At 39.7% G+C, this 27,917-nt stretch overlaps 2 protein-coding genes across 2 annotated transcripts; both read left to right on the top strand.

Moving 5' to 3' along the window:
- The first annotated feature begins 34 nt into the window (after positions 1-34).
- Positions 35-10,182, top strand: fam171b (family with sequence similarity 171 member B). Its single transcript, XM_058052382.1, has 8 exons — positions 35-574; positions 730-963; positions 3,935-4,027; positions 4,110-4,262; positions 4,351-4,521; positions 6,064-6,177; positions 6,246-6,369; positions 6,431-10,182. The coding sequence occupies exons 1-8, from the start codon at positions 385-387 to the stop codon at positions 7,653-7,655; spliced, it is 2,304 nt and encodes a 767-aa protein (XP_057908365.1). The 5' UTR covers positions 35-384; the 3' UTR covers positions 7,656-10,182.
- Positions 10,183-10,716: 534 nt separating this feature from the next.
- calcrlb (calcitonin receptor-like b) lies at positions 10,717-27,766 on the top strand. The gene is made up of 15 exons (XM_058051599.1): positions 10,717-10,759; positions 11,446-11,489; positions 11,560-11,705; positions 13,064-13,135; positions 13,213-13,351; positions 13,438-13,548; positions 15,698-15,810; positions 15,915-16,006; positions 19,041-19,167; positions 19,261-19,414; positions 19,492-19,552; positions 21,819-21,885; positions 21,984-22,202; positions 24,552-24,593; positions 26,908-27,766. Exons 4-15 carry the CDS (start codon positions 13,067-13,069, stop codon positions 27,112-27,114), a joined length of 1,401 nt encoding a protein of 466 aa, XP_057907582.1. The 5' UTR covers positions 10,717-10,759; positions 11,446-11,489; positions 11,560-11,705; positions 13,064-13,066; the 3' UTR covers positions 27,115-27,766.
- The last annotated feature ends 151 nt before the right edge of the window (positions 27,767-27,917 follow it).

Genomic DNA, 27,917 nt, shown 5'->3' with positions numbered 1-27,917 from the left:
CGCGATGACGTCACAGCAGCCCTCGACCAAAGACGCGGCTATGGGAAGACGTCCCACTTTGATGCTTCCCTTTTCAGTCTCTCCGAGGTTTATCTATTTAATCAATGTATCTATTTTAGTCCCACAGGAGGCTACACATTATTAAAAATGGTCGGCAGAGGAATGGACTCATTTCGGTAGAATCGTCGGGAAATAGTGATACGTCTTTTCAGCGTAAACGATCTCGGGCTACACACGCCCAGCCTCAGCACCAGCGCATCTTCAACCCACTCGGGCTCTATAACAACACGGACCAGAACCAGCACGTAAGCCCCCCCACTTTATGGCCCGCACCCCCTGCTCCTAGCCGTCCGTTATGTCTTTGGGCCTGCTCCCCGTCTCGCCATGCCCGATGCGGAGCGCCGCCTGACTCCACTGCTGCTCTTTGTGCCGTCCTTGCTTCTGGTTTCCTGCCTGGATGCGACAGTGGGAGCCGCGGAGGAGGGCGGCGGCCTTCCCCCCGCATCGCCCGGGGACAATGGCCTTACCGTCGCCACCGCGCCTCCCTCCCCCGGGGCCACCGCCTTAACCGAAGGTGATGTCATCGTTTGTAATAATTACACATGTCGAAATTGGATGTCTTTTGTTGCTATTTTCGGTATTTTTGGCACATATTTGCTTGGGAAGCATCCATATTAGTATCCCACCTTAATGGTGGGGGGCTGCTTGGTGTTATTGTGTGATTTCCAGATCCCCGGTTTGCCCTCAAGGTCCTGGTGAGAGACCTGGTGACACGCCAGCTGCTGCCAGGAGCCTCAGTGGGGGTTTATGTCAACCACACCCTGAGCGGCTCCACCCGGATCGGGGAGAAAGGTGATGCTGTGCTTTGGGTGCCTTACAGTCCCGGGCTCAGGCTCACCCTGGTGGGCACCATGGAAGGGTACGTTCCCAGATCACTGCCTTGGAGTACCACAAGGAGACCCGGTGAGTATAACACCAGCTGGAACTAGAACATGGACTATTATTAGTCAAAAATATTAAAATATGACTCATATGTAGTATTCAGGTGTTACATTGATGCATTATGACTTTGCACTACCTTAACTTGCAGCCATGGATCTGTGCAGTCTGACATGACATAATAGAGAAAAGTTCTCCTCTTATTCTGTGTGGAAGTGGTAGATTTTTGGCGTCTTCCTTTGTTAAATTAAAAGAAAACAAAGTCAAATTTAACATTAAAAAGCTCTTCAGAGTTGAGTGCTATCTGCTCAATATCTCTCCTCACATTCTGTGTGGAAGTGGTAGATTTTTGGTGTCTTCCTTTGTTAAATTAAAAGAAAACAGAGTCAAATTTAACATTAAAAAGCCCTTCAGAGTTGAGTGCTATTTGCTCAATATCTCTCCTCGCGTTCAGTGCGGAAGTGGTAGATTTTTGGCATCTTCCTTTGTTAAATTCAAAGAAAACAAAGTCAAATTTAACATTAAAAAGCTCTTCAGAGTTGAGTGCTATCTGCTCAATATCTCACCTCGCATTCAGTGTGGAAGTGGTAGATTTTTGGCGTCTTCCTTTGTTAAATTCGAAGAAAACAGAGTCAAATTTAACATTAGAAAGCCCTTCAGAGTTGAGTGCTATCTGCTCAATGTCTCTCCTCGCATTCTGTGTGGAAGTGGTAGATTTTTGGCATTTTCCTTTGTTAAATTCGAAGAAAACAGAGTCAAATTTAACATTAAAAAGCTCTTCAGAGTTGAGTGCTATCTGCTCAATATCTCTCCTCGCATTCTGTGTGGAAGTGGTAGATTTTTGGCGTCTTCCTTTGTTAAATTACAAGAAAACAGAGTCAAATTTAACATTAAAAAGCCCTTCAGAGTTGAGTGCTATCTACTCAATGTCTCGCCTCGCATTCGTTGTGGAAGTGGTAGATTTTTGGCGTCTTTGTTAAATTGGAAGAAAACAGACTCAAATTTAACATTAAAAAGCCCTTCAGAGTTGAGTGCTATCTGCTCAATGTCTCTCCTCACATTCTGTGTGGAAGTGGTAGATTTTTGGCGTCTTCCGTTGTTAAATTAAAAGAAAACAAAGTCAAATTTAACATTACAAAGCCCTTCAGAGTTGAGTGCTATCTGCTCAATATCTCTCCTCGCATTCAGTGGGGAAGTGGTAGATTTTTGGCATCTTCCTTTGTTAAATTCAAAGAAAACAAAGTCAAATTTAACATTAAAAAGCTCTTCAGAGTTGAGTGCTATCTGCTCAATATCTCACCTCGCATTCAGTGTGGAAGTGGTAGATTTTTGGCGTCTTCCTTTGTTAAATTCGAAGAAAACAGAGTCAAATTTAACATTAGAAAGCCCTTCAGAGTTGAGTGCTATCTGCTCAATATCTCTCCTCGCATTCTGTGTGGAAGTGGTAGATTTTTGGCGTCTTCCTTTGTTAGATTCGAAGAAAACATAGTCAAATTTAACATTAAAAAGCCCTTCAGAGTTGAGTGCTATCTGTTCAATGTCTCTCCTCGCAATCTGTGTGGAAGTGGTAGATTTTTGGCATCTTCCGTTGTTAAATTAAAAGAAAAGAAAGTCAAATTTAACATTAAAAAGCCCTTCAGAGTTGAGTGCTATCTGCTCAATATTTCTCCTCGCATTCTGTGTGGAAGTGGTAGATTTTTGGCATCTTCCTTTGTTAAATTACAAGAAAACAGAGTCAAATTTAACATTAAAAAGCCCTTCAGAGTTGAGTGCTATCTGCTCAATATCTCTCCTCGCATTCTGTGTGGAAGTGGTAGATTTTTGGCGTCTTCCTTTGTTAAATTACAAGAAAACAGAGTCAAATTTAACATTAAAAAGCCCTTCAGAGTTGAGTGCTATCTACTCAATGTCTCGCCTCGCATTCGTTGTGGAAGTGGTAGATTTTTGGCGTCTTTGTTAAATTGGAAGAAAACAGACTCAAATTTAACATTAAAAAGCCCTTCAGAGTTGAGTGCTATCTGCTCAATGTCTCTCCTCACATTCTGTGTGGAAGTGGTAGATTTTTGGCGTCTTCCGTTGTTAAATTAAAAGAAAACAAAGTCAAATTTAACATTACAAAGCCCTTCAGAGTTGAGTGCTATCTGCTCAATATCTCTCCTCGCATTCAGTGGGGAAGTGGTAGATTTTTGGCATCTTCCTTTGTTAAATTCAAAGAAAACAAAGTCAAATTTAACATTAAAAAGCTCTTCAGAGTTGAGTGCTATCTGCTCAATATCTCACCTCGCATTCAGTGTGGAAGTGGTAGATTTTTGGCGTCTTCCTTTGTTAAATTCGAAGAAAACAGAGTCAAATTTAACATTAGAAAGCCCTTCAGAGTTGAGTGCTATCTGCTCAATATCTCTCCTCGCATTCTGTGTGGAAGTGGTAGATTTTTGGCGTCTTCCTTTGTTAGATTCGAAGAAAACATAGTCAAATTTAACATTAAAAAGCCCTTCAGAGTTGAGTGCTATCTGTTCAATGTCTCTCCTCGCAATCTGTGTGGAAGTGGTAGATTTTTGGCATCTTCCGTTGTTAAATTAAAAGAAAAGAAAGTCAAATTTAACATTAAAAAGCCCTTCAGAGTTGAGTGCTATCTGCTCAATATTTCTCCTCGCATTCTGTGTGGAAGTGGTAGATTTTTGGCATCTTCCTTTGTTAAATTACAAGAAAACAGAGTCAAATTTAACATTAAAAAGCCCTTCAGAGTTGAGTGCTCTGTGCTCAATATCTCTCCTCGCAGTCTGTGTGGAAGTGGTAGATTTTTGGTGTCTTCCTTTGTTAAATTCGAAGAAAACAGAGTCAAATTTAACATTAAAAAGCCCTTCAGAGTTGAGTGCTATCTGCTCAATGTCTCTCCTCGCATTCTGTGTGGAAGTGGTAACCCATAACTAGGCTAACAAAGTGTTTCTCTGCAAGATTCCCATTCAATGTTCTAATGGATGTGGTCATCCCTCAGTCTTCTCCGCTGTGACGTTGCTGCTGATCCCTCAGAGGCAAGGCAACATCTGGCTGTTTGAGGACTCGGTGCTGATCACAGCCAAGTTACCCGGTAAGTCAGCGCAGGGCCCAAGTGGGAAGTCTTGCCGTTAGAAAAAGGTAACTGCGGTTGTTTCGGGTCCCTTTTCACACAGACAGTGCCTCCCAACCAAAGATAATGTTCCCCAAGAACCTCCTGGCACAACCCGACAGGAGCAACATCTCGTCAGTGACGGCTTACCTGACCGTGCCACAGATAGCCAAGGACTGTGACAACTGCACGCCAGGCATTGTCGCCAACGGATCAGGTGGGTGTCAAGTACCGGACCGGAAAAACTGCATAGTACGTTCTATACATGCAACCGTCAAATTACAGTTCGTCGGTATCAAACCCAGGTTTTAAAAGCATTGAGCTGAAACCGGTGGCTGCGATCAGTGTCCTTCTCTATGTGGGTGGAAAAGAGCTCCAGGTTCGAGGACCCATCCAGGTCAGCGTGCCTCTCGGGGGCAGCACCCGCCTCCGCGCCTCCGACACCGTACCAGCCTGGGCCTTCAACCTCCAGACAGGTAGGAGTCACTGTCACGCATTAAAGGGTCCCTGGTATGATATCTCAACTTTCATAAGTACGTTGTATTTTCTTTTGTTTGATAGCGAATGATACATTTTAGTGCAAAAATTACATTTATAGTTGGTGGGACCAGCCATGACCAACTAGCTCTCGCTGCTCAGTCTTGTTTAGTTCACTGGCCACTCCAAATTGTCCATAGGGTTATGGTTAGGGGGTTAGGGGTTAGGGGGTTAGGCTTAGGGGTTAGGGCTTAGGGTTAGGGGTTAGGGGTTAGGGGTTAGGGTTAAGGTTAGGTGTTAGGGTTGGGGTTAGGGGATTAGGGGTTTGGGTTAGGGGGTTAGGGTTATGGGGTTAGGGTTAGGGGGTTAGGGGGTTAGGGTTACGGTTACGGTTATTGTTCGGGGTTAGGGGATTAGGGGGTTAGAGTTAGGGTTTAGGGCTTAGGGTTAGGGGGTTAGGATTAGGGTTAGGGGGTTAGGAGTTAGGGTTTAGGGTTTAGGGTTAGGGGTTAGGGGGTTAGGGTTAGGGGTGTTAGAGGATTACAGGGTTAGGGGGTTAGAGTTAGGGGGTGAGGGTTAGGGGGTTAGGGGGTTAGGATTAGGGTTAGGGGTTAGGGTTAGGGGGTTAGGATTAGGGGTGTTAGAGGGTTACAGGGTTAGGAGGTTAGAGTTAGGGGGTGAGGGTTAGGGGGTTAGGGGGTTAGGATTAGGGGGTTAGGGTTAGGGCTACGGTTAGGGTTCGGGGTTAGGGGGTTAGGATTAGGGTTAGGGGGTTAGGGTTAGGGTTAGGGTTAGGGTTAGGGTTAGGGTTAGGGGTAGGGTTAGGGGTTAGGGGTTAGGGGTTAAGTGTTAGGGGTTAGGGTTAGGCGTCAGCACAGAATCCGCCCCTCCCCCTCTAGCTGAGGAGGAGGAGGGAAATGCACGGTCCTTCCCCTGGGCCCGGCCCCCTCCCCGGTCTCCGGAAGCAGGGGCCCTGCGGAACCCTCTTGTTCGGGGACAATCTCCCCATGTTTGGTCTCTACGAGAGCGCCCCCTCCCATAGCGCACCACTGTCCACTCTTTTCTCCATGGGGCGCTTACTAGTGGGCAAAAATTAGGATTTGTATATTTTTTATTTATTTATTTATTTTTGTGTTTTGGGGAAAAAAATTAATAGGGTTAGGGTTAGATGGATGGATGGGAAAAAATATATATATTAGGAAAGCAGGAAGTGAACAAATGTAACAGTTACTGATTGTAAAAGTACCAGATGGAGGGGTAGGATTTAATAAGCTTTGCTTCTTCCTACTCCTTTTGGACATGTGGAACTGGGAACTGATTATGGGATGCATTCAATTGTAATCTGATGCATGTTCAAATGAAATTAAACCATTAGCATTATCATTAGCATTACCATTACCATTACCATTACCATAAAAGCCAGTCTGGGTCTTCAGCCTGACTCACATTCTGAAGGTTCTCAGTCGGAGCCCATGTTGGTGCCCGGACCAGGAAGGTTACCCAAGTCCAGTATATAATATCTCTTGAATGATTACTTTGAGGTGCCTGGGAGAATCAAGGTCTGGGAGTAGTGAAGACAGCCGGTGAGGAGCTGGTTTGGACTTACACCGCTTCCCACCTGGGATGCTGGATCGCCGCCCCCCTACCATCCAATGGTGAATATGAATGTGAGGTTGCTTCGGTGTTGTATTCGATGCTGATGTTCTGTATGATCATGTGTTAGATCACCATGGCTATGGAATCTTTTTGGATTTCATGTCCCACCACACGCTCCTGTTGGCGGGAATACTGGCGGGAACGCTTGTTGTCGTGATTGGATTTCTGTCACTCCTGTTGTGTCACTGCGGGTAAGAAATCTAATTAATTACGATAATGTTTTGCTAATAATTGACTGAAATGTTTTTCTAGCAATTCCCACCGAGATCCCGGGAAAAGGCGTGCCCGTTTTTCCAAACTCACAGTGGTGAAAAAGGACCAAACCACCTCCATGCACATGGAAGAAGGTCTGCTGTTCCACTCAGGTGAGAACATGCTAGCTTCCTGCAGTGTCCAATGTGATCCTTCTTCCACTCCGAGGCACAAAGCCAACTACAATATTTACGTCGAGGATCCATCCGGGCGGCGGACGGCTCCTTTTTACGAGAATATTTCAACTCCTCATCCTCACTACATCAGCAACGAGGAAGTATCTCGACTTCGGAGCAGAATAGAACACAGCAACATAAACTTCCCGGATAAGCTGCTTCATATTTACAACCAGTCGGTGGCAATCATTCCGGCACCCCAAGATTCCCAGAAAGCCGGCTGCAAGTCGGCGACATTCCCCCGCAACGGAAACGAGTTTGATTCCGAGGCTCCGAGTAAAGACAGCTACACTCAGACACTCGGAAAAGTCCAAAACGACCAACAGGAAAGCAACCAGGATGATCCCAAGTCTCTGGAAACTCCGCCCAGCAAAGAGTGGGGTCGCTATAGTAACCTCCTCGAGTCCTCGGTCTCAGTACCGGGAACCCTCAACGAAGCAGCCGGGATGGACGCCTTCAGCGGTGGTCACGGCGTTCCGAGACAGCTGCAACTGATCTCAGAGCACACGTTGTTGGAGCTGACGCGGGGAAAATCGTCGTCATCCCATCCCAGAGCTTGGTTTGTCTCCTTAGATGGAAAACCGGCCGCTCAGGTGCGGCATTCCATAATTGAGCTGCAGAGCCGCCACCGCCCCCCCAGCAGCAACGACACCAGCCTGGATTCCGGTGTGGATATGAACGAGCCTCAGCATAACATCCGTGAAGTGGAGCGGGAAAGGCCGTCGCTCAGGGCTTCGTCGCTTCCGCATCCCGGAAGAAGCGGAAGGTACAGCGAAGACCAGGACTTGAGCAGCAGTGAGAGCGGCACCACTGCCACCTGCACGCCAGAAGACCCCTCCCTCAGGAACATTCTCGACGGAAGCAGTGGTGTTATTTCCAACATTCCCGAGGAGCAAGACGGGATGGATACGTCCAGCACTCAGGATGACAGCGAGGCGAGAGGGACTCCGCCTCCACGCCGTCTGAGGAAAGGACGGGAGAAGGTGAAATCGGAAAAACGGAATACAAAGCACATTCGAGAGGGACGGCCTCTGACTAAGCGACGCTAAACAAAAGCCTGAAGTTCATTCCCACATCGGATTCGGAAGTGATCCAAGCTTGTTTTTCCTCTGACCGGCATCATTGTAGTCCAAATGTGGAATTCTACAACTTTTCCAAAGAATCCCAACAGCGAGGCATGGAGTCCCTGCAAACATATTGTGAAGATCACCAGCGAGATTCCTCTCATGGATTCAATGATCCACAATTCCCAACACTTGAGGGTGCCTTTTTTCAGGACGGACACAACACGGAACAACGTATGTCGTTGCGGCTTAGATTTTCCCTCCAAAAGAAAAAACTTCCAGCAGGGGTGAACTCATGTGCCATTTTGAATTTTCGCTTCGGAAATGTTCATTTGCATGGAATATTTGTAGTTTAGTTGTTAGGAATGTTGTTAGGGAAAATTGATTCTTTTGATTCTCTTAGGAGTCATTCGTTACTGAACGCATGTAAATCAGGTACTCGATTAACTCGGATCAGCCATCACCAAGTGCACCTGGCGAACGTTACGTGACTCGGGTACTCGATTCACAAGAGTCGCTCATGTGCAACAAATACATACGGTGTGGAAACTCGAATGAATCGGCTACTCCGAACACTGAAGTCACTTGCGTGAATCAGGTACTCAATTTACTCAGGTCATCCATCACGGAGCTTTACAAGTTGTGAATCGGGTACTCGGTGCACATGAATCACTAGTCACGAACATATGTGGATTCGGTACTCAATTTACCCGAGTGCAGAAACTCGCACATGTGCATCGGCTACCCGAATCATTGTCATAAAATGAATCGGATCCTTGATTCACTCGAGTCACCAATCACTTGTTTCAATAAATCGAACGATAATAATACAAAAAAAAGGTCTCTGGATGACAAGAGGGTTCACTCTGCATCTGTTTGTGCGCATTGGTTCTATAGTGGAATAAACATACAGAGTGAGACCTCTCGTTCAGCCTCGGTTTTAAACAGAATGAACAAAGTGATTTTTCTCAACAACAACGTAATTTACATAAAAATTGATTTTAAACAACATAGTACTTCTGTGGGCGAGTGGTTAGCGCGCAGACCTCACAGCTAGGAGACCAGGGTTCAAGTCCAATTTTCTCCGGGTACTCTGGTTTCCTCCCACATTCCAAAAAAAAAACATGCTAGGTTAATTAGCGACTCCAAATTGTCCATAGGTATGAATGTGAGTGTGAATGGTTGTTTGTCTATATGTGCCCTGTGATTGGCTGGCCACCAGTCCAGGGTGTACCCCGCCTCTCTCGCCCGAAGACAGCTGGGATAGGCTCCAGCACCCCCGCCACCCTCATGAGGATAAACGGTAGAAAATGAATGAATATGATTAGCGGCTGCACGGTGGTCGAGTGGTTAGCATGCAGGCGTCACAGCTCGGCGACCCGAGTTCAATTCCACCCTCGGCTATCTCTGTGTGGAGTTTGCATGTTCTCCCCGTCCGGGGACTCCGGTTTCCTCCCACATTCCAAAAAAAAAAAAAACATGCTAGGTTAATTAGCGACTCCAAATTGTCCATAGATATGAATGTGAGTGTGAATGGTTGTTTGTCTATATGTGCCCTGTGATTGGCTGGCCACCAGTCCAGGGTGTACCCCGCCTCTCTCGTCCGAAGACAGCTGGGATAGGCTCCAACCCCCCCCCCCCCCCAAGTGACCCTCGTGAGGGAAAGCGGTAGAAAATGAATGAATAGTACTTCTGTGTTAAGCTAATGTGGCTCAACACAGGTGCACTACACTTTAGCACCATCTGGTGGTTGAAATGTGAATTACAATAATGACATGTCACAATTATCAACCAGGAAAATGTGTTAGCGTGATAAGTCTAGTAGCCGCGTAAACTCACACATGTACAAGTCTCGCATTTAACCACGACCTTGCCATGTTACCTAGCTTCCTTTTTTCAAATTTACCGAGTTAGCAGAGCCCGAATTGAAGTACATTCTTTTTTTTTTTTTTTTTTTTTGTTAAACTACGTTTTGTGCCTTGGAGATTTGCTTTAAGCATTTCTAGACTTATTTTGTGTATAAATAAATTTGCGCAGGAGACCCCGTTCATTGTAATTTCCATTCAGGATTCAAATTCGGCACAATTCCTAACCCAGCAATATTTACAGCAAAATAGATGTTTAAAGCTCGACCAAATGTTGTCTTCCTTTGTGGATTCCAGCTTGGTTTTACAGCGAGATTCGTTTATTTGTGTGTAAATAGTCCAAAACGGTGACTGTGATAGTGTTTGTTTTGTGTGGTTCTCTTGTTTACTTCAGAACAAAACGCTGCTGTAATATATTATCTATATTATCTACGTTCTTTTTAAATGTAGCAACACGTCGAGCACTTAAATCAGTCATCGGGCATATGAATGAACACGTTGAAGATATAAAGTACAGTAGTCGTTTGCTCCTCGTTAACTTGCTGAATGTATTTGTATTTGTGTATTTATAGCTTACTTCCTGTCGGTGGTGTATATTTATGTATCACTTTGTGTGCTTTAAATTATTAAACTTATCAAAATTGTCATTCCTATCATTTTAATAACATACAACAGCTGAAATATGACTTGCAAACCAGCTTGTGTGACTGATTTTCCTGCCGCAAGTCATGCTGGGTAGCATCTGTCACTTTTTTTTGTCCCGTTTCTTTGCTCGATTGCAAAATAAATAAATCGTCACAGGAGTAAACAAAGAGGGACCACGTTAACTTGTGGTTTTGTTTCTCACAAGTACATCTTTCAGTAAAACCAGACCTTCAAAATAAAAGTTCCCCAGTAAAAGAACGACACTGAATCACAGTCCTATATCATATATATCAGTCATATATATGTCATATATACCAGATCGTATATACCAATCAATAAATGTATGTCTCATATTTTCATATTTTCTACTTATTTTTGTACTTTTACACGAGATATAAGCTGATATGTTTAGGCTTTGTATAACGTTGTGGTGTTTCCACATGCTATTTTAAGACACTGCTTTATTTTGACCACAAGATGGCGCCACAGTTACATGTTTAAGTTGAGACTGCGGCAAGCAGGAAGTGTTTGAGATTCAAGATGGCTGAATGAGGAGAAAGGTAAACAACTGTGACCGAGGTTTGTGACTTCACCAGAGAAACAAAACCTTACTGCTTTACTTAAGTTTCATTACAGAACTTTAGGCAAAGTGTTGTAAATGAGGTCTCTCGACCATATATTCCAATTCTATACGCTCTCAAACTCTGAAATCAAAAGTTCGCCCATGATTGAAACCATGGCGGTGTGACGACACAAAAGCCAGCAGAGGACGCTGTTACAATACGGCTTTATTTTACATAAATCAGCAATAACGTAACAAAAGGTATGTGATCATAATGTATTTTTACTTTATTTATTTATACGACTCGACAGAATAATTGAGTTGCGAGTTGGCAACTTGACTTGAGAATAACGGGTATATTTAGTGCATCAAAATGACACAGTAGAAAGGCTTAGTGGGTTAAAAGTTAAAAGTTAAAAAAGGCACACATTGCTAAAGTTATTATATAAGTTGTTATAAGTTATTATATTACTCGTTAAGTTGAATCAAACGGTGTAGTTTCACTAAAAAGATTAGCTCGAGGGTGTCCCTCCACTTCTCATGACGTCATTTCTTGTGTGTCGGTCGTGAACGAAACGGCTCTTAGATTCGGCTCTTCGAAGTCAAGCTGCAAATATAATATAGTGTATTGTAGTAATGTACGGTGTATATATTTTTTATTAAATGTATCTTGTTTATTTAGTGTATTGTGTTGTATTTATAGGTAGCCATTCAGGAGCCGAAAATTTGTTGTCAGTGAACCGACTCGTAAGTAGCGACTCGATTTAAAGAGCCGAAATTCCCATGTGGAGATGTCATCCACACTGTATCTTATCAGGACGGCTCAGACTGTGCAGGGAAACACTACCAGACACACTGAGGACCCCCATCAAGTTCTGAACCTGAACCATTTTTATTATACACCAAGACCGAACGAACAAGTCTCAGGATTAGGCGACTCTTTTACGACTCACCTGCAAAAAGGTAAGATGGTGTTTATACTTTCATTGTACACACAGTGTCATTTGAAATCTTATTTAAAATGGATTCAAGTAGAGCTAGTGATGGTAAATAAATGCTTCCATGTTCTAGTAACAACCATATATGCATTCTTTGGGGTCAACTGTATCTAATAATGGGGTATTTACAGGAAGTCGCTGCAGGTTTTCGGGCTGCATTGGGACTTGTGTGGCTAAACTTGCTTAACACGCATAACTCATACAGGAAGGAAGCTGAGGTGGACAAGGGAAGAGAGAAGCTTCAACTTTATGACCACATAATCTAATAGTACGCACCAAAACTTCACTCTCTGTTAAATAAATAACGCTGGGTTTTGAAGCTGCAGCATTCTAATGGTATGATTATTATTATTAGGGCGATTATGTAATATACAGTAGTATATGTCAATGTGTCAGTTTAAGAATAAACATTATGCTCACATTTATTATTAGTTTAACTCAGGGGTCTCAAACTTAATTTACCTGGGGGCCACTGGAGTTAGGGTCTGGGCAAGGCTGGGTCGCATCAGGTTTCCCCCCCCAAAAAATTAATAAAATTTATTAAAAACAGAAAAATATACAAACTTTTTCAGTGCTTTGGTTCCAATTTTCTACAATAAAAGCTCTGATAAAACATTCCACTGTTCTCAAATATCTTAATTTTTATTTTTCTACACAAAATAAGATAAAAATTAAATAAACAAATCAAGAATAAAGAAAATCAATCAATCAGTAATAAATAAATATAATAATAATAAAACGGCAAATAATAAAAACTTAAGAAACCACATATAGTTAGTGGGTAGACAATTTTTTTTTTCAGATTAAAATTAAAATTAGAGCAAAACACGACTATAGTCACATTTATACTTTTTTTATTTACAACATATCGCGCAACTGCAGCGTCTTGAGACACATGCTAACTCGCAAACTAGAGAGCTAGCCACCTAAACGGTAGCCTTCAAGTTATTTCCTTTCAACTTAAATAGCCAAAAACTTACCACTTCCACACGGATAGAGAGGATAACTATTAACAGTTATTTAACCTTTAACATGAACATTAATCAAACATAATAATTTTTTCTGTTTACATGATACCATACAGCATCCATATCAAACATTAAACTTTCATATCAAGGCGGGGGCCTCAAACTAGTGTCCTGCGGGCCACATTTGGCCCGCGGGCCGCGTGTTTGAGACCCCTGGTGTAGGCTTTTTAAATTTTCCAAACAGAAGAAATACCAAGTGACAAATGGATTTGGTTAAAGTACGTTCCGGTTAGAGTCGTACCATCTGGAAAAGGACCAAAGGGGTTCAATACGTTTCCCATGTGTTTTCCCACAGACCATGCGTCTGTCAGCACAGACGGACTTGAACGGCGTCACGTTCCTCCTGTTGATGTTCTCCCTGAGCAAGGTTTCCAAAGACGCACACAAAAGCTGCTTTTTACGCGGGAATGAAAAATTTCTAACTACTCGTGATGCTTCAAGCAGCTTCTGATGGCTGAAAGTTCTGAAGATCAGGAACATCACGGGGAACATCTGGCCACAAGAATCCAAATTGTCACGGCCCAGTACGAGTGCTTTCAGCGTATGGTGAGAGGAGACTGGCACCGTAGAGCCAAGACCACGGGTGAGGTGGTGAGGCGGCGAGTTGGCGGAACACGCAAAGCGGCACGTTCGCGTGTGAGGTTCATTATTTGTTTGTTTTGCCTGCAGGAGCCGTGTGCAACACAACATGGGATGGTTGGCTGTGCTGGGATGAAACCGAGCGTGGACTCACGGTAGAGCAGAGCTGCCCAGACTATTTCAAAGACTTTGACACTTATGGTGAGTTTATGAATTCATTGGTCTCACTTTACAATAATGTACACAAAACACTGAGGAACTAATGAAGAACTAACGAGGAACTAATAACGCACATCAATTTAGAGTAGTTACTGAGGAACCAATGAGGTACTCATTAAATACTGTAATTTTCTGTACCTTATTGTAAAGTGTTACCATTTATGTCCACAGTATTGTATAGATGTTTGTGCCACATACAAATGCGCAGCTTTCAAAATTGTGTCGTTGCCAGGGTTTGCATTTCACAACTTCAAAATCAAAAATACGCAGTTTAATTAATGATTCATGGTTAATTTATGGTTCAATAGGCCTATAATTACTTCAAAAATATGCATATTAAAAGAAATGTAATGTAGTTTTTGCCTAAATTAAGCATTTTCAAGCATAAAAATGGTTAAATGAGGTAAAATACATATACTATATAAGGCATTCAGAAGATACATTCAGTTCTCTACTCTGGTCACTAGGTGTCAGTAAGTGAAACATTCCGTACTGTACTGTACAGGCTAATATAATATAATATAATATAATATAATATAATATAATATAATATAATATAATATAATATAATATAATATAATATAATATAATATAATATAATATAATATAATATAATATAATATAATATAATATAATATAATATAATATAGTATAGTACAGTATAGTATAGTATAGTATGATATAATATAGTATAGTATAGTACAGTATAGTATAGTATAGTATAGTATGATATAGTATAGTATAGTATAGTATAGTATAGTATAGTATAGTATAGTGTGATATAATATAATATAATATAATATAGTATAGTATAGTATAGTGTGATATAATATAATATAATATAATGTAATATAATATAATATGATAATATATAGTATAGTATAGTTTAGTGTAGTATAGTATGATATGATATAATATAATATAATAACACACCAGAACAGGTCTTATTTATGTCTTCTTTTCTGTTATTATTTCTTCTACATTGGGTAATAGGATTGTAAAGGTGACTATAGGGGTGTTATTTCATATCTAGAGGGCTCTAATAATGTACAGGCTTTCTATGCTGTAACTACAAAAAATTTATAAATAAGGAATCTTACTTTGGGGAAATAGTATAGTATAGTATAGTATAGTATGATATAATATAATATAGTATAGTATAGTATAGTGTGATATAAGATAATATAATATAATATAGTATGATATAATATAATATAATATAATATAATATAATATAATATAATATAATATAATATAATATAATATAATATAATATAATATAATATAATATAATATAATATAATATAATATAATATAATATAATATAATATAATATAATATAATATAATATAATATAATATAATATAATATGATAATATATAGTATAGTATAGTATAGTTTAGTGTAGTATAGTATGATATGATATGATATAATATAATAACACACCAGAACAGGTCTTATTTATGTCTTCTTTTCTGTTATTATTTCTTCTACATTGGGTAATAGGATTGTAAAGGTGACTATAGGGGTGTTATTTCATGTCTAGAGGGCTCTAATAATGTACAGGCTTTCTATGCTGTAACTACAAAAATATTCCATTTAGAAATAAGGAATCTTACTTTGGGGAAATAGTATAGTATAGTATAGTATAGTATAGTATAGTATAGTATAGTATAGTTTGGTATAGTATAGTGTATTATAGTATAGTATAATATAATATAATATAATATAGTATAGTGTGATATAATATAGTATAATATAATATAATATACAATATAATATATAATATAATATAATATAATATAATATAATATAGTATAGTATAGTATAGTATAGTATAGTATGATAATATGTAGTATAGTATAGTTTATTGTAGTATAGTATGATATGATATGATATAATATAATATAATAACACACCAGAACAGGTCTTATTTATGTCTTCTTTTCTGTTATTATTTCTTCTACATTGGGTAATAGGAGTGTAAAGGTAACTATAGGGGTGTTATTTCATGTCTAGAGGGCTCTAATAATGTACAGGCTTTCTGTGCTGTAACTACAAAAATATTCCATTTAGAAATAAGGAATCTTACTTTGGGTAAAAATCCACTCATCGGCGTGTTTGCCGGCAGCAACGGCGTCCAAAGTCTGCACGGAAACGGGCGAGTGGTGGCGCCACCCGGAGAGCAACCGGACATGGACCAACTTTACCAACTGTAGAGCCAATATCACACACCACGGCACGGTGAGAGTCGATCACATGGACGCCGGAAAAACACACGCAGCTTATAACGGAATGTCTTTAGCGGGATTTGGAAACTTTGTGGTTTTTTTTGTTTTTTTTTTAAGGCGGCGATGACTCATTTCTACCTGGTCATGATCGGACACGGACTTTCACTGGTCTCGCTGACCATATCCCTCGCCATATTCTTCCATTTTAAGTAAGCATGTGCAACAATAACTAGCAATATTACTAATAATCATGTGATTGAGATGGTACAGGACAACAAGTTTATTGTCATAAAATTGCTACTTTTTTCTCTTTATATTTTTGACTTCATTCCCATAAAACTTCTCATTTTATTTGAACCCTCATTAGGTTTTAAATAAGGTCTTTTTATTCATAATATTAGAACATTATTCTCTCTAGATTACGACTTTTTCTCGTTTTTCTCGTTGCTTTATTCTAAAATTACTGCATATTATTCAATTTTTGCTGTTGTTTTTCTTGTTAATTTTCTTCTTGCAATTTGGATTTATTATTTATTATTTCTAAAATTTATATTCTCATATTATAACTTTTTCCACAATCTAATTAAGCCTTACCGGTACATTGAGCTATCATGCATGCTAATGTTAGCATTTCAAACATGCTAATATTTGAACAGTAGCATTTTTTGTCATACGTAGAAACTATTATAGTAGCTGTTAGCATGCTAATGTTAGCATTTCAAGCATGCTAATATTTGCACAGTAGCATTTTTTGTCATACGTAGAAACTATTATAGTAGCTGTTAGCATGCTAATGTTAGCATTTCAAACATGCTAATATTTGAACAGTAGCATTTTTTGTCATACGTAGAAACTATTATAGTAGCTGTTAGCATGCTAATGTTAGCATTTCAAACATGCTAATATTTGAACAGTAGCATTTTTTGTCATACGTAGAAACTATTATAGTAGCTGTTAGCATGCTAATGTTAGCATTTCAAGCATGCTAATATTTGCACAGTAGCATTTTTTGTCATACGTAGAAACTATTATAGTAGCTGTTAGCATGCTAATGTTAGCATTTCAAGCATGCTAATATTTGCACAGTAGCATTTTTTGTCATACGTAGAAACTATTATAGTAGCTGTTAGCATGCTAATGTTAGCATTTCAAGCATGCTAATATTTGCACAGTAGCATTTTTTGTCATACGTAGAAACTATTATACTAGGTGTTAGCATGCTAAAGTCAGCATGTTAGCAATGCTAACATTCATTCATTCATTTTCTACTGCTTATCCTCACAAGGGTCGCGTGGGGGTGCTGTCTTTGTGCGAGAGGCGGGGTACACCCTGAACTGGTGGCCAGCCAATCACAGGGCACATATAGACAAACAACCATTCACACTCACATTCATACCTATGGACAATTTGGAGTCGCTAATTAACCTAGCATGTTTTTTGGAATGTGGGAGGAAACATGATTACTTTGTTTTCATTGTCAAGGAATGGCGCTCGCCGATTGCTTTTCTAGTTTCAATTTTTTTTAAATAAGGTCTTTTTATTCATAATATTAGAAGATTATTAGTTCCAGATTACGACTTTTTCTCGTTGCTTTATTCCAAAATTACTGCAGATCGTTCCATTTTTGCTGTTGTTGTTGTTGGGGCTATTTTGGATTACCTCTGTTAAGCGTTTTAATGTTAATATTTTTAATTTTTGCTAGCGTTTTTTCTGTCTGTGTTCAAAAATAACTAGACATGTTCTGAATGGATTTGGGTGAAATTTTCAGCAATTGTTGAAAATGAGATATGGAACAACTAATGATATTTTGGGGGGTGATCCGGATCACCGTCTGGATCCAGGATGTTTTTTTTTAAAGGATTCTTTACTCATCTTTGTCTGCTGCCCTTCTTCACCAATTTTTTGTTTCCTACTGCCATGTTGCTAGTATTCCTTTTTATGTTTTTTATTCCTGATCCAAAAATATAGGATTATTATTTTGATGCCAATCACAATATGGGGGGGGGGCTAAAGAACTTGGCGGAGGTCTGCGCTCTCTGAATGCTTTTTTTAGGTACATAATATCTTTAGGGGCTGCACGGCGTTGGAGTGGTTAGCACGCAGACCTCACAGCTAGGAGACCAGGGTTCAATTCCGCCCTCGGATATCTCTGTGTGGAGTTTGCAGGTTCTCCCCATGCATGCGTGGGTTTTTTTCCGGGTACTCGGGTTTCCTCCCACATTCCAAAAACATGCTAGGTTAACGAAATAACAAAAAATGTGTGAAGAAGGGCAGCAGACGAAGTTGAGTAAATCATGACACTCCCAATGTTAAAAGAATCCTTTAAAAAAAAAAAAAACACCCTCGATCCAGACGGTGATCCGGATCACCCCCCAAAAATATCATTAGTTGTTCCATATCTCATTTTCAACAATTGCTGAAAATTTCATCCAAATCCATTCAGAACTTTTCGACTTATTTTTGAACACAGACAGAAAAAACGCTTGCATAAAAGAAAAATATTAACATTAAAACGCTTAAATGGAGGTAATCCAAAATAGCCCCAACAACAACAACAGCAAAAATGGAACGATCTGCAGTAATTTTGGAATAAAGCAACAAGAAAAATGAGGAACAAGTCGTAATCTGCAACGAATATTCTAATATTATGAATAAAAAGACCTTATTTTATTTTTATTTATTTTAGCGCCATTCCCTGACAATGAAAACAAACCATGGGAGGCTTTGCAAGACATAAAGTTAACAATTCTAACATGCTAAGAGTAGCATGCTAACACCTAGTATAACAGCGCTAAGTGTTTATTTAAGTGCCTACATCTGAAAATGCTGAAAATGTTATAATTAAGCTAACGTGTGCATGCTAACAACTAGCTAATAAGTCTACTTTAGTTGAAATTCATAAAAATAGCAAAATAAATTTTAGCATGCTTATGTTAGCATTGACGGCGGTCGAGTGGTTAGCGCGCAGACCCCACAGCTAGGAGACCAGGGTTCAATTCCGCCCTCGGATATCTCTGCGTGGAGTTTGCATGTTCTGCCCGTGCATTTTCTCCGGGTACTCCGGTTTCCTCCCACATTCCAAAAACATGCTAGGTTAATTAGCGACTCCAAATTGTCCATAGGTATGAATGTGAGTGTGAATGGTTGTTTGTCTATATGTGCCCTGTGATTGGCTGGCGACCAGTCCAGGGTGGACCCCGCCTCTCGCCTGAAGACGGCTGGTATAAGTTAAATGTCTCCTAGGAGTCTGAGCTGCCAGAGGATCACGCTGCACAAGAACCTCTTTGTGTCCTTTGTTCTGAACTCCATCATCACCGTGGTGTGGCTGACAACTGTGGTGAAGAAACAGGCGCACGCGCATAACGACTCGGTGAGCCATTTCCAACCGGTTGTTGTTATTGTTATTGTTGTCGTCTCCACGTGTTGAGGTCACATCATCACCGAGATGCTGTTCTACCGACAGGCGAGCTGCAAGCTCCTCATGTTCGTGCACCTCTACCTGCTGAGCTGCAACTACTTCTGGATGCTGTGTGAGGGCATCTACTTGCACACTCTGATTGTGGTGGCCGTGTTTGCTGAGAAGCAGCATCTGGTGTGGTATTATTTGCTAGGCTGGGGTGAGCATGGAGCAGCCCGAATGCTTGCCTGTTTTTCCTTCAAATAAGTCCAGCATGTGTTTATCGTTTTTGTGCAGGTTTCCCGCTGGTACCAGCAGTCTTACATTCAATTGGACGCCACTGCTACTACAATGACAAGTGAGGCTTTCATTAAAAAAAAAAAAAAATGGGGGCGGCACGGCGGTCAAGTGGTGAGCGCGCAGACCTCACAGCTAGGAGACCGGGGTTCAATTCCACCCTCGGCCATCTCTGTGTGGAGTTTGCATGTTCTCCCTGTGCATGTTTTTAGCATTCCAAAAACATGCTAGGTTAATTAGCTACTCCAAATTGTCCATAGGTATGAATGTGAGTGTGAATGGTTGTTTGTCTATATGTGCCCTGTGATTGGCTGGACAACCAGTCCGGGGTGTACCCTGCCTCTCGCCCAAAAGACAACTAGGATAGGCTCCAGCACCCTCGCGACCCTTGTGAGGATAAGCGGTAGAAAATGAATGAATGAATGTTAGCATTGCTAACATGCTGACTTTAGCATGCTAACACCTAGTATAATGGTTTCTACGTATGACAAAAAATGCTACTGTGCAAATATTAGCATGCTTGAAATGCTAACATTAGCATGCTAACACCTAGTATAATGGTTTCTACGTATGACAAAAAATGCTACTGTGCAAATATTAGCATGCTTGAAATGCTAACATTAGCATGCTAACACCTAGTATAATGGTTTCTACGTATGACAAAAAATGCTACTGTGCAAATATTAGCATGCTTGAAATGCTAACATTAGCATGCTAACACCTAGTATAATAGTTTCTACGTATGACAAAAAATGCTACTGTGCAAATATTAGCATGCTTGAAATGCTAACATTAGCATGCTAACACCTAGTATAATAGTTTCTACGTATGACAAAAAATGCTACTGTGCAAATATTAGCATGCTTGAAATGCTAACATTAGCATGCTGACAGCTACTATCATAGTTTCTACGTATGACAAAAAATGCTACTGTGCAAATATTAGCATGCTTGAAATGCTAACATTAGCATGCATGATAGCTCAATGTACCGGTAAGGCTTAATTAGGTTGTGGAAAAAGTTATAATATGAGAACCTCGTGAGGAAAAAGCGTTAGAAAATGAATGAATGAATACAAACCAGTTGCTTTCCTATGTGCCCTGTGATTGGCTGGCCACCAGTCCAGGGTGTACCCCGCCTCTCGCCCGAAGACAGCTGGGATAGGCTCCAGCACCCCCTGCAACCCTCGTGAGGAAAAAGCGGTAGAAAATGAATGAATGAATGAATTATACAAATAATAAAAAGGAGAAAAAACAGGAAAAAAATAATAAAAAGGAAAAAAAAATGCGGCCCACATGTCAAAATGGGATAGGCTCCAGCACCCCCACGACCCTCGTGAGGAAAAAGCGGTAGAAAATGAAATGAATGAATTATACAAATAATAAAAAGGAAAAAAAGGAGAAAAAACGGGAAAAAAAATAATAAAAAGGAAAAAAAGGAGAAAAAACGGGAAAAAAAATAATTAAAAGGAAAAAAAACTTGGCCCACATGTCAAAATGGGATAGGCTCCAGCACCCCCACGACCCCCGTGAGGAAAAAGCGGTAGAAAATGAATGAATGAATGAATGAATGAAAAATCAAAAATACAAACCAGGGGCGGCACGGCGGTCGAGTGGTGAGCGCGCAGACCTCACAGCTAGGAGACCAGGGTTCAATTCCACCCTCGGCCGTCTCTGTGTGGAGTTTGCATGTTCTCCCTGTGCATGTTTTTAGCATTCCAAAAACATGCTAGGTTAATTAGCGACTCCAAATTGTCCATAGGTATGAATGTGAGTGTGAATGGTTGTTTGTCTATATGTGCCCTGTGATTGGCTGGCGACCAGTCCAGGGTGTACCCCGCCTCTCGCACGAAGACAGCACCCCCTCCCCGCGACCCTTGTGAGGATAAGCGGTAGAAAATGAATGAATGAATGTTAGCATTGCTAACATGCTGACTTTAGCATGCTAACACCTAGTATAATGGTTTCTACGTATGACAAAAAATGCATTAGCATGCTAACAGCTACTATAATAGTTTCTACGTATGACAAAAAATGCTACTGTGCAAATATTGCATGATAGCTCAATGTACCGGTAAGGCTTAATTAGGTTGTGGAAAAAAGGGTTAGGGTTAGGTTCTCCCTGTGCATGTTTTTAGCATTCCAAAAACATGCTAGGTTAATTGGCGACTCCAAATTGTCCGTAGGTATGAATGTGAGTGTGAATGGTTGTTTGTCTATATGTGCCCTGTGATTGGCTGGCGTGTATCCCGCCTCTTGCCCGAAGACAGCTGGGAAAAAGCGGTAGAAAATGAATGATGTTGTTTTCCTATGATGTTTGTTTTGACAGATGCTGGGTCAGCTCGGATACGTCCCTTCTATACATCATCCACGGTCCCATCTGCGCCGCGTTGGTGGTAAGCATCACCCCCCCACCTCTGCCCCCACCCTCACGAAAAGTCTCGCTCAGGTGTCATCGGTCATCCACCTTTTTTTTTTATCTTTCCTCGTCAAGGTGAACCTGTTCTTCTTGCTGAACATCGTGCGGGTTCTCATCACCAAGCTGAGAGTGACCCACCAGGCCGAGTCCAGCCTCTACATGAGGGCGGTGAGGGCCACGCTCATCCTCATCCCTCTGCTCGGAATTCAGTTCGTGCTGCTGCCCTACAAGCCTCAGGAGCACTGGGTCTCTGAGATCTACCTCTACATCATGGAGATCCTCATACATTACCAGGTGAGCGCTACAACTTTTTTACGTCGTTTTTGCTTATGTTTTGCATTTTCAAGCTTAAAAATATAAACAATATAAATGTAAATATGAGGCTAGTCAATACAGGACGTCGCTGGTCAATTCCGATTTGGGATCATATGTAGGGATGTCGGCTTTTTTGCCGATATCATCTCATCCGTTTTGAAATGAATACATAACCATCAGCAATCAGTTTTCTCAACGTGGCTGTAAACATCTCGCTATTTCAGCCGCTATTTCCATGCTTTTATACAGGCCGCTAACACATACATTAGGGGTGGGCAAAATACAGCCCGGTAATATTATCACAATAATGCTAGGTGTTAGCATGCTAACATGCTAACATTTTGCTAACATGTTTATGGTTTTCAGTGGTCAGCACTTATATGAACGCTTTGTGTTAGTTTTCTTGGTGTTAGCATATTAGCATTGTTAGCATGTGTTAGCATGTTAGCATTGTTTGCATTGTTGAAGTCATTCAAACCATTCTGTATATGTATATGTATATGTATATGAAATAAACCTGGGGCTAATTTTAGTGTGCAAATTGAAAATGTAAATATGGGGGGGGGGGGGGGGCTATGGGGGCGGAGCTCTGCACTTTCTGAGTGCTTTTCTTAAAATATATTTAAAAAAATTTTAAATTTTTTTAAAATAAATTATAAAAAACATAAAAAATATAATTTAAATTTGTAAACAAAATACAATAAAAAGTAAAAAAAGTTAATGGGAATAAAGAGAAGAAAATATACCAAGATTATTTAGGAAAATTGGAATATTTGGGGTATAAAAAGAGTGAGGCTGATACTATATGATACTATATGATACTATATACTATATACTATACTATATATATATATATATATATGCGTTCTCAGACAGCGACTTTGGATACATTTTGGATACAAAAAAAACAGCTGATAGTATAACACTTTTATAAATAAAATTAGACAAAATAAATATTAAATATATGTTCTGGTGCGGCACGGTGGTCAAGTGGTTAGCGCGCAGACCCCACAGCTTGAAAACCAGGGTTCAATTCCACCCTCGGCCATCTCTACTTTAGTTGAAATTCATAAAAATAGCAAAATAAATTTTAGCATGCTTATGTTAGCATTGACGGCGGTCACGTGGTTAGCGTGCAGACCTCACAGCTAGGAGACCAGGGTTCAATTCCACCCTCGGCCATCTCTACTTTAGTTGAAATTCATAAAAATAGCAAAATAAATTTTAGCATGCTTATGTTAGCATTGACGGCGGTCATGTGGTTAGCGCGCAGACCTCACAGCTAGGAGACCAGGGTTCAATTCCACCCCCGGCCATCTCTGTGTGGAGTTTGCATGTTCTCCCTGTGCATGCGTGGGTTTTCTCCGGGTACTCCGGTTTCCTCCCACATTCCAAAAACATGCTAGGTTAATTAGCGACTCCAAATTGTCCATAGGTATGAATGTGAGTGTGAATGGTTGTTTGTCTATATGTGCCCTGTGATTGGCTGGCCACCAGTCCAGGATGTACCCCGCTTCTCACCCGAAGACAGCTGGGATAGGCTCCAGCAACCCCCGCGACCCTCGTGAGGAAAAAGCGGTAGAAAATGAATGAATGAATGAATTATACAAATAATAAAAAGGAAAAAAAGGTGAAAAAAAAGTAAAAAAAAATAATAAAAAGGAAAAAAATTATTTTTTTTCAGATTAAATTGAACAAAGCATTATTAGAGCCCTGTAGACATGACAAAACACGACTATAGTCACATTTATACTCTTTTTATTTACAACATATTGCGCAACTGCAGGGTCTTGAGACACATGCTAACTCGCAAACTAGAGAGCTAGCGACCTATATGGTAGCCTTCAAGTTATTTCCTTTCAACTTAAATAGCCAAAAACGTACCACTTCCACACGGATAGGGAGGATAACTATTAACAGTTATTTAACCTTTAACATGAACATTAATGAAACGTAATAATTTTTTCTGGGTACATGATACCATACAGCATCCATATCAAACAACTTTCATATCAAGGCGGGGGCCTCAAACTAGTGTCCTGCGGGCCACATCTGGCCCGCGGGCCACGTGTTTGAGAATAATATTTTTTTTGTAATTTACAACTAAAGCAACAGAAAAATCTGAGGCGCCCCAAGGAATTAAACAAACAAACAAAAAAAAAGTGGTACATACATGTTGCACATTTGAACTCATATTGTTATGACGTCGGGTGCAGTAAATTGTGGAGCTGGGAGAGTCGAATCGTGACTGTATGCTTTTACTTCCAGAAGGGTTTGGACACATTCATGATTCATGAAATTAAAAAAAACTTTTTTTTACACTTGCAGGGACTCCTAGTGTCCACCATCTTCTGCTTCTTCAATGGGGAGGTAAGCCACTCATGATTTCACCACTTACTTATACGCCACCAGTGTTAACCCCACCCATTCGTATTTAATGACACATTTGAAATCTTGCATGTAGATAACAAGCAATTATGGTCTCAAAAAAAACATGTGATACAGCAGAACTCGGACTGGCAGACTCATGTCAACACCGCCTTCTTGTTTTGCCATGAGTTATTTCTTGACTCCAGTACTCACCTGCTTTTCTTCTAATCACGGCTGCAACAATAAGCCCAAATGGAGCCAAAAAAGTAGCATTTTTTAATAAAGAAAATGAGAAACGATGTTGAATTTAAGAAATAAGTCATGGCAAAACAGGAAGGTGGTGTCTCTCTCCCTCATCATGTCTTAAAAGTAATTTTAACTATAAAAAAAATAAAATAAAATATGTGTTCACGTTTTTGACACTGGGCTGCACAGCAGACGAGTGGTTAGCGCGCAGGCCACACAGCTAGGAGACCCGAGTTCAATTCCACCCTCAGCCATCACTGTGTGGAGGGGATTTTAAAAAGTTGAATATTATGAGAATTTTTTTTTTTTTAAATTAGGGTGTGGAAAAGGTTCTGTTCTTGTTACAAGAATAAAGTCAAAATATCATGGGAATAAAGTCATAATTACCAGAAGACAATTTGCAAGAATAAAGTTAAAATGAACAACAAGAGGCCTCAAAATATTTTTTAAAAAATCTGTATTCTAATGAGAAAATTTTATGACAATAATAGAGTTGAAATATTAAAGAAAATTAGTTTTTTTTATTAAAAGTTGGAATATTATGAGAAATGCATGACTTTATATTCGGACGACGGAGCTGACTTTGCTTCCTGTTTTTATGTCCAGTCGTCCTTTGAATATCAAGGCTTCACTTATTCCTAAATATATTAAAGAGGACCTATTCTGCTTTTTCCACTTTTCTGACCTATAAATGTTGTTAGAATGTTATATTCTCGTGTTAAACGATGCCAAAATTTCAGATAATGAGGTTTGCGCATTTGGAAGTGAGTCCTGAAAGAAGTTTGATATGGCTCAAAACGCTTCGTTTCAGAAGGCGTGGTAAAACTGCCCCTTTTGTGATGTCACAGAGGGGCGGACTTCCTGATATGGTTCATAGTTATGGTTTTATTTCATTTGAACATGCATCAACAGTTCCACATGTGGAAAAGGAGTAGGAAGAAGCAAAGCTTATTAAATCCTACCCCTCCATCTGGTACTTTTACAATCAGTAACTGTTACATTTGTTCACTTCCTGCTTTCCTAATATTTTATTTTTATAATATATATTTTTTAATATATATTTTATATTTTATTTTATTTAATTTAATTTTATTTAATTTAATTTATTTTTTTTTAATTTTATTTAATTTTATTTTAGTTTAGTTTAGTTTAGTTTAGTTTAGTTTAGTTTAGTTTAGTTTAGTTTAGTCACGTACCGAAGTACGAGGTTCGAGATTCCACATACTGAAATGCTATGCTAACGCTAACGTAGTCCTAGCATATAAATGTTTCAAATGTACTTCTTCCCTGAGGTCATATTTCTCCTCTCTTGTAGAGAAGTATTGGAATAACATTTTTAGCTAATTGGTTATTTTTAGCCTTATGCATTATTTTAGCTGTTTGAAGATGAACTATATCAGCAAGTTGAAGTATTTGTCATTTTAGAAATAAGGAGTTAGTATGTTCTCTGTAGGCGGCATTATGAATTATCCTTACTGGCCTTTTTTGCAGTACATTTAGCGAGTGAAGATTGCTTTTATAGTTATTAGCTTATATTTCCACACAATAAGTAAGATATGGTAGAAAACAGAGAGCAATAAAGAGTGTGGAGTTAGGAAGCACTTTGGTCGTGTGACCAATCACGGCGAAGTGGATGGAATACATTAAAACAGGAAAAAGTGCAGACTCTGCAAAAACTAAAAGGTTTTCTATGCGGGTTATTGTGTGTAGCTGCTCTACAGGAGAACACAACTCAATACAAATGGTCGAAAAATGAGCATTATAGGTCCTCTTTAATAAATAAATCATGCTGTTTCGTGTTTGAATACAGCCTGTTATTCCAACAATAATTCATATTTAAGCAAGTTGTACATATTTTTTGCCTATGATTAGTATTTTTATGCATAAAACTGGCAAAATGAAGTCAAATACAAATATAAAGTATTCAGAAGATGCATTCAAAGTATTCTAAACTGATCAATAATGAGCTGGTCCGCATCGACGGCTTGTCGACTTTTCAATGACTTCAATTCGAGACCCAGCAACTGTTGCCTGTCTTTGACCTGGGGGACCCCCGCCCCGCCTCAAGGTGCAGAGCGTCGTGCGGAGACACTGGAACCAGCAGCAGATGCAGTTCGCCGGCACGTTCGCCAACGCCGACCTCTTCCGCTCGGCGTCCTTTGCGGCGTCGTCGCTCACCGAGGTCCACCGCTGCTACAGCATCGACTCTCACACCGAGCAGACCAACGGCAAAAGCTACTCCGACATTTTCCGATCAGACAGCCCTTTTGTCTGACGAGGATTCCAGACTCCGGTGGATTTAGCCGTGACTCCATTGGCGTTCGTCTGCACGTTTAGACGTCATCGAATGAAAGCACGATGGAGAAAACGTTTTTGTATATACAGTAGCTGCAACAACGCTGAGCTTCAGGTGGTGATGATTCCAAAATGCTGTTGAGGACCTTGTCAGATGATCAACTCCACTTCCACTTAAGCCAACGCGTCCAAAACTTTTTCCAGCCGGAAGAATGATGACTCTGCCGCTTGGATATCTTGTAAAGCAACACGTGTAGCGATGCTAAGAATACATTTCACGAAAAAAAAATGCATGTCAATTATGTCATATACTGTAAGTGGACAAAAACTTCATTTTTCATTTGTATTTATTAGTTTTTGAAACTTCAATTTTTGTATTTGTTCTTTTTGTAATATTATGACTTTATTCCCATAATATAACTTTTTACCCAACCCCATTTTCCAAAAATCTACTTTTGTTTTACATATTATGTATTTAAAAAAACAATAATGTAATTTTTTTAATATTTTTTTCCTCATATATATTATATATTCCTCATATATTTATATATATATTTATATATATTTTTAATATTATTATTTTTTATCTTATATATATTTTACAATAAATTTTTCTCTGAATATTTTGGCTTTATTCCCATAATATAACTTTTTACCCAACCTCATTTTCCAAAAATCTACTTTAGTTTTACATATTATGTATTTAAAAAAACAATAATGTAATTTTTTAAATAATTTTTTCCTCATATATATTATATATTCCTCATATATTTATATATATAT

The sequence above is a fragment of the Doryrhamphus excisus genome, chromosome 16 (assembly GCF_030265055.1).
Source record: "Doryrhamphus excisus isolate RoL2022-K1 chromosome 16, RoL_Dexc_1.0, whole genome shotgun sequence".
In the NCBI taxonomy this organism is placed as follows: Eukaryota; Metazoa; Chordata; class Actinopteri; order Syngnathiformes; family Syngnathidae; genus Doryrhamphus; species Doryrhamphus excisus.
Note: the sequence above shows the minus strand (reverse complement) of the source record. Positions and strands in the feature narration are given on the sequence as shown.

What these genes read in the sequence shown, in the direction of transcription:
- fam171b (XM_058052382.1), top strand. Translation starts at nt 385, where the DNA reads ATGCCCGATGCGGAGCGCCGCCTGACTCCACTGCTGCTCTTTGTGCCG. An exon ending in GGCCTTCAACCTCCAGACAG is followed by an intron (nt 4,522 to 6,063) that starts GTAGGAGTCACT and finishes GATTACTTTGAG; the next exon opens with GTGCCTGGGAGAATCAAGGT. An exon ending in CTCCTGTTGTGTCACTGCGG is followed by an intron (nt 6,370 to 6,430) that starts GTAAGAAATCTA and finishes ATGTTTTTCTAG; the next exon opens with CAATTCCCACCGAGATCCCG.
- calcrlb (XM_058051599.1), top strand. Translation starts at nt 13,067, where the DNA reads ATGCGTCTGTCAGCACAGACGGACTTGAACGGCGTCACGTTCCTCCTG. An exon ending in GTATTATTTGCTAGGCTGGG is followed by an intron (nt 19,415 to 19,491) that starts GTGAGCATGGAG and finishes GTTTTTGTGCAG; the next exon opens with GTTTCCCGCTGGTACCAGCA. An exon ending in CCATCTGCGCCGCGTTGGTG is followed by an intron (nt 21,886 to 21,983) that starts GTAAGCATCACC and finishes TTCCTCGTCAAG; the next exon opens with GTGAACCTGTTCTTCTTGCT.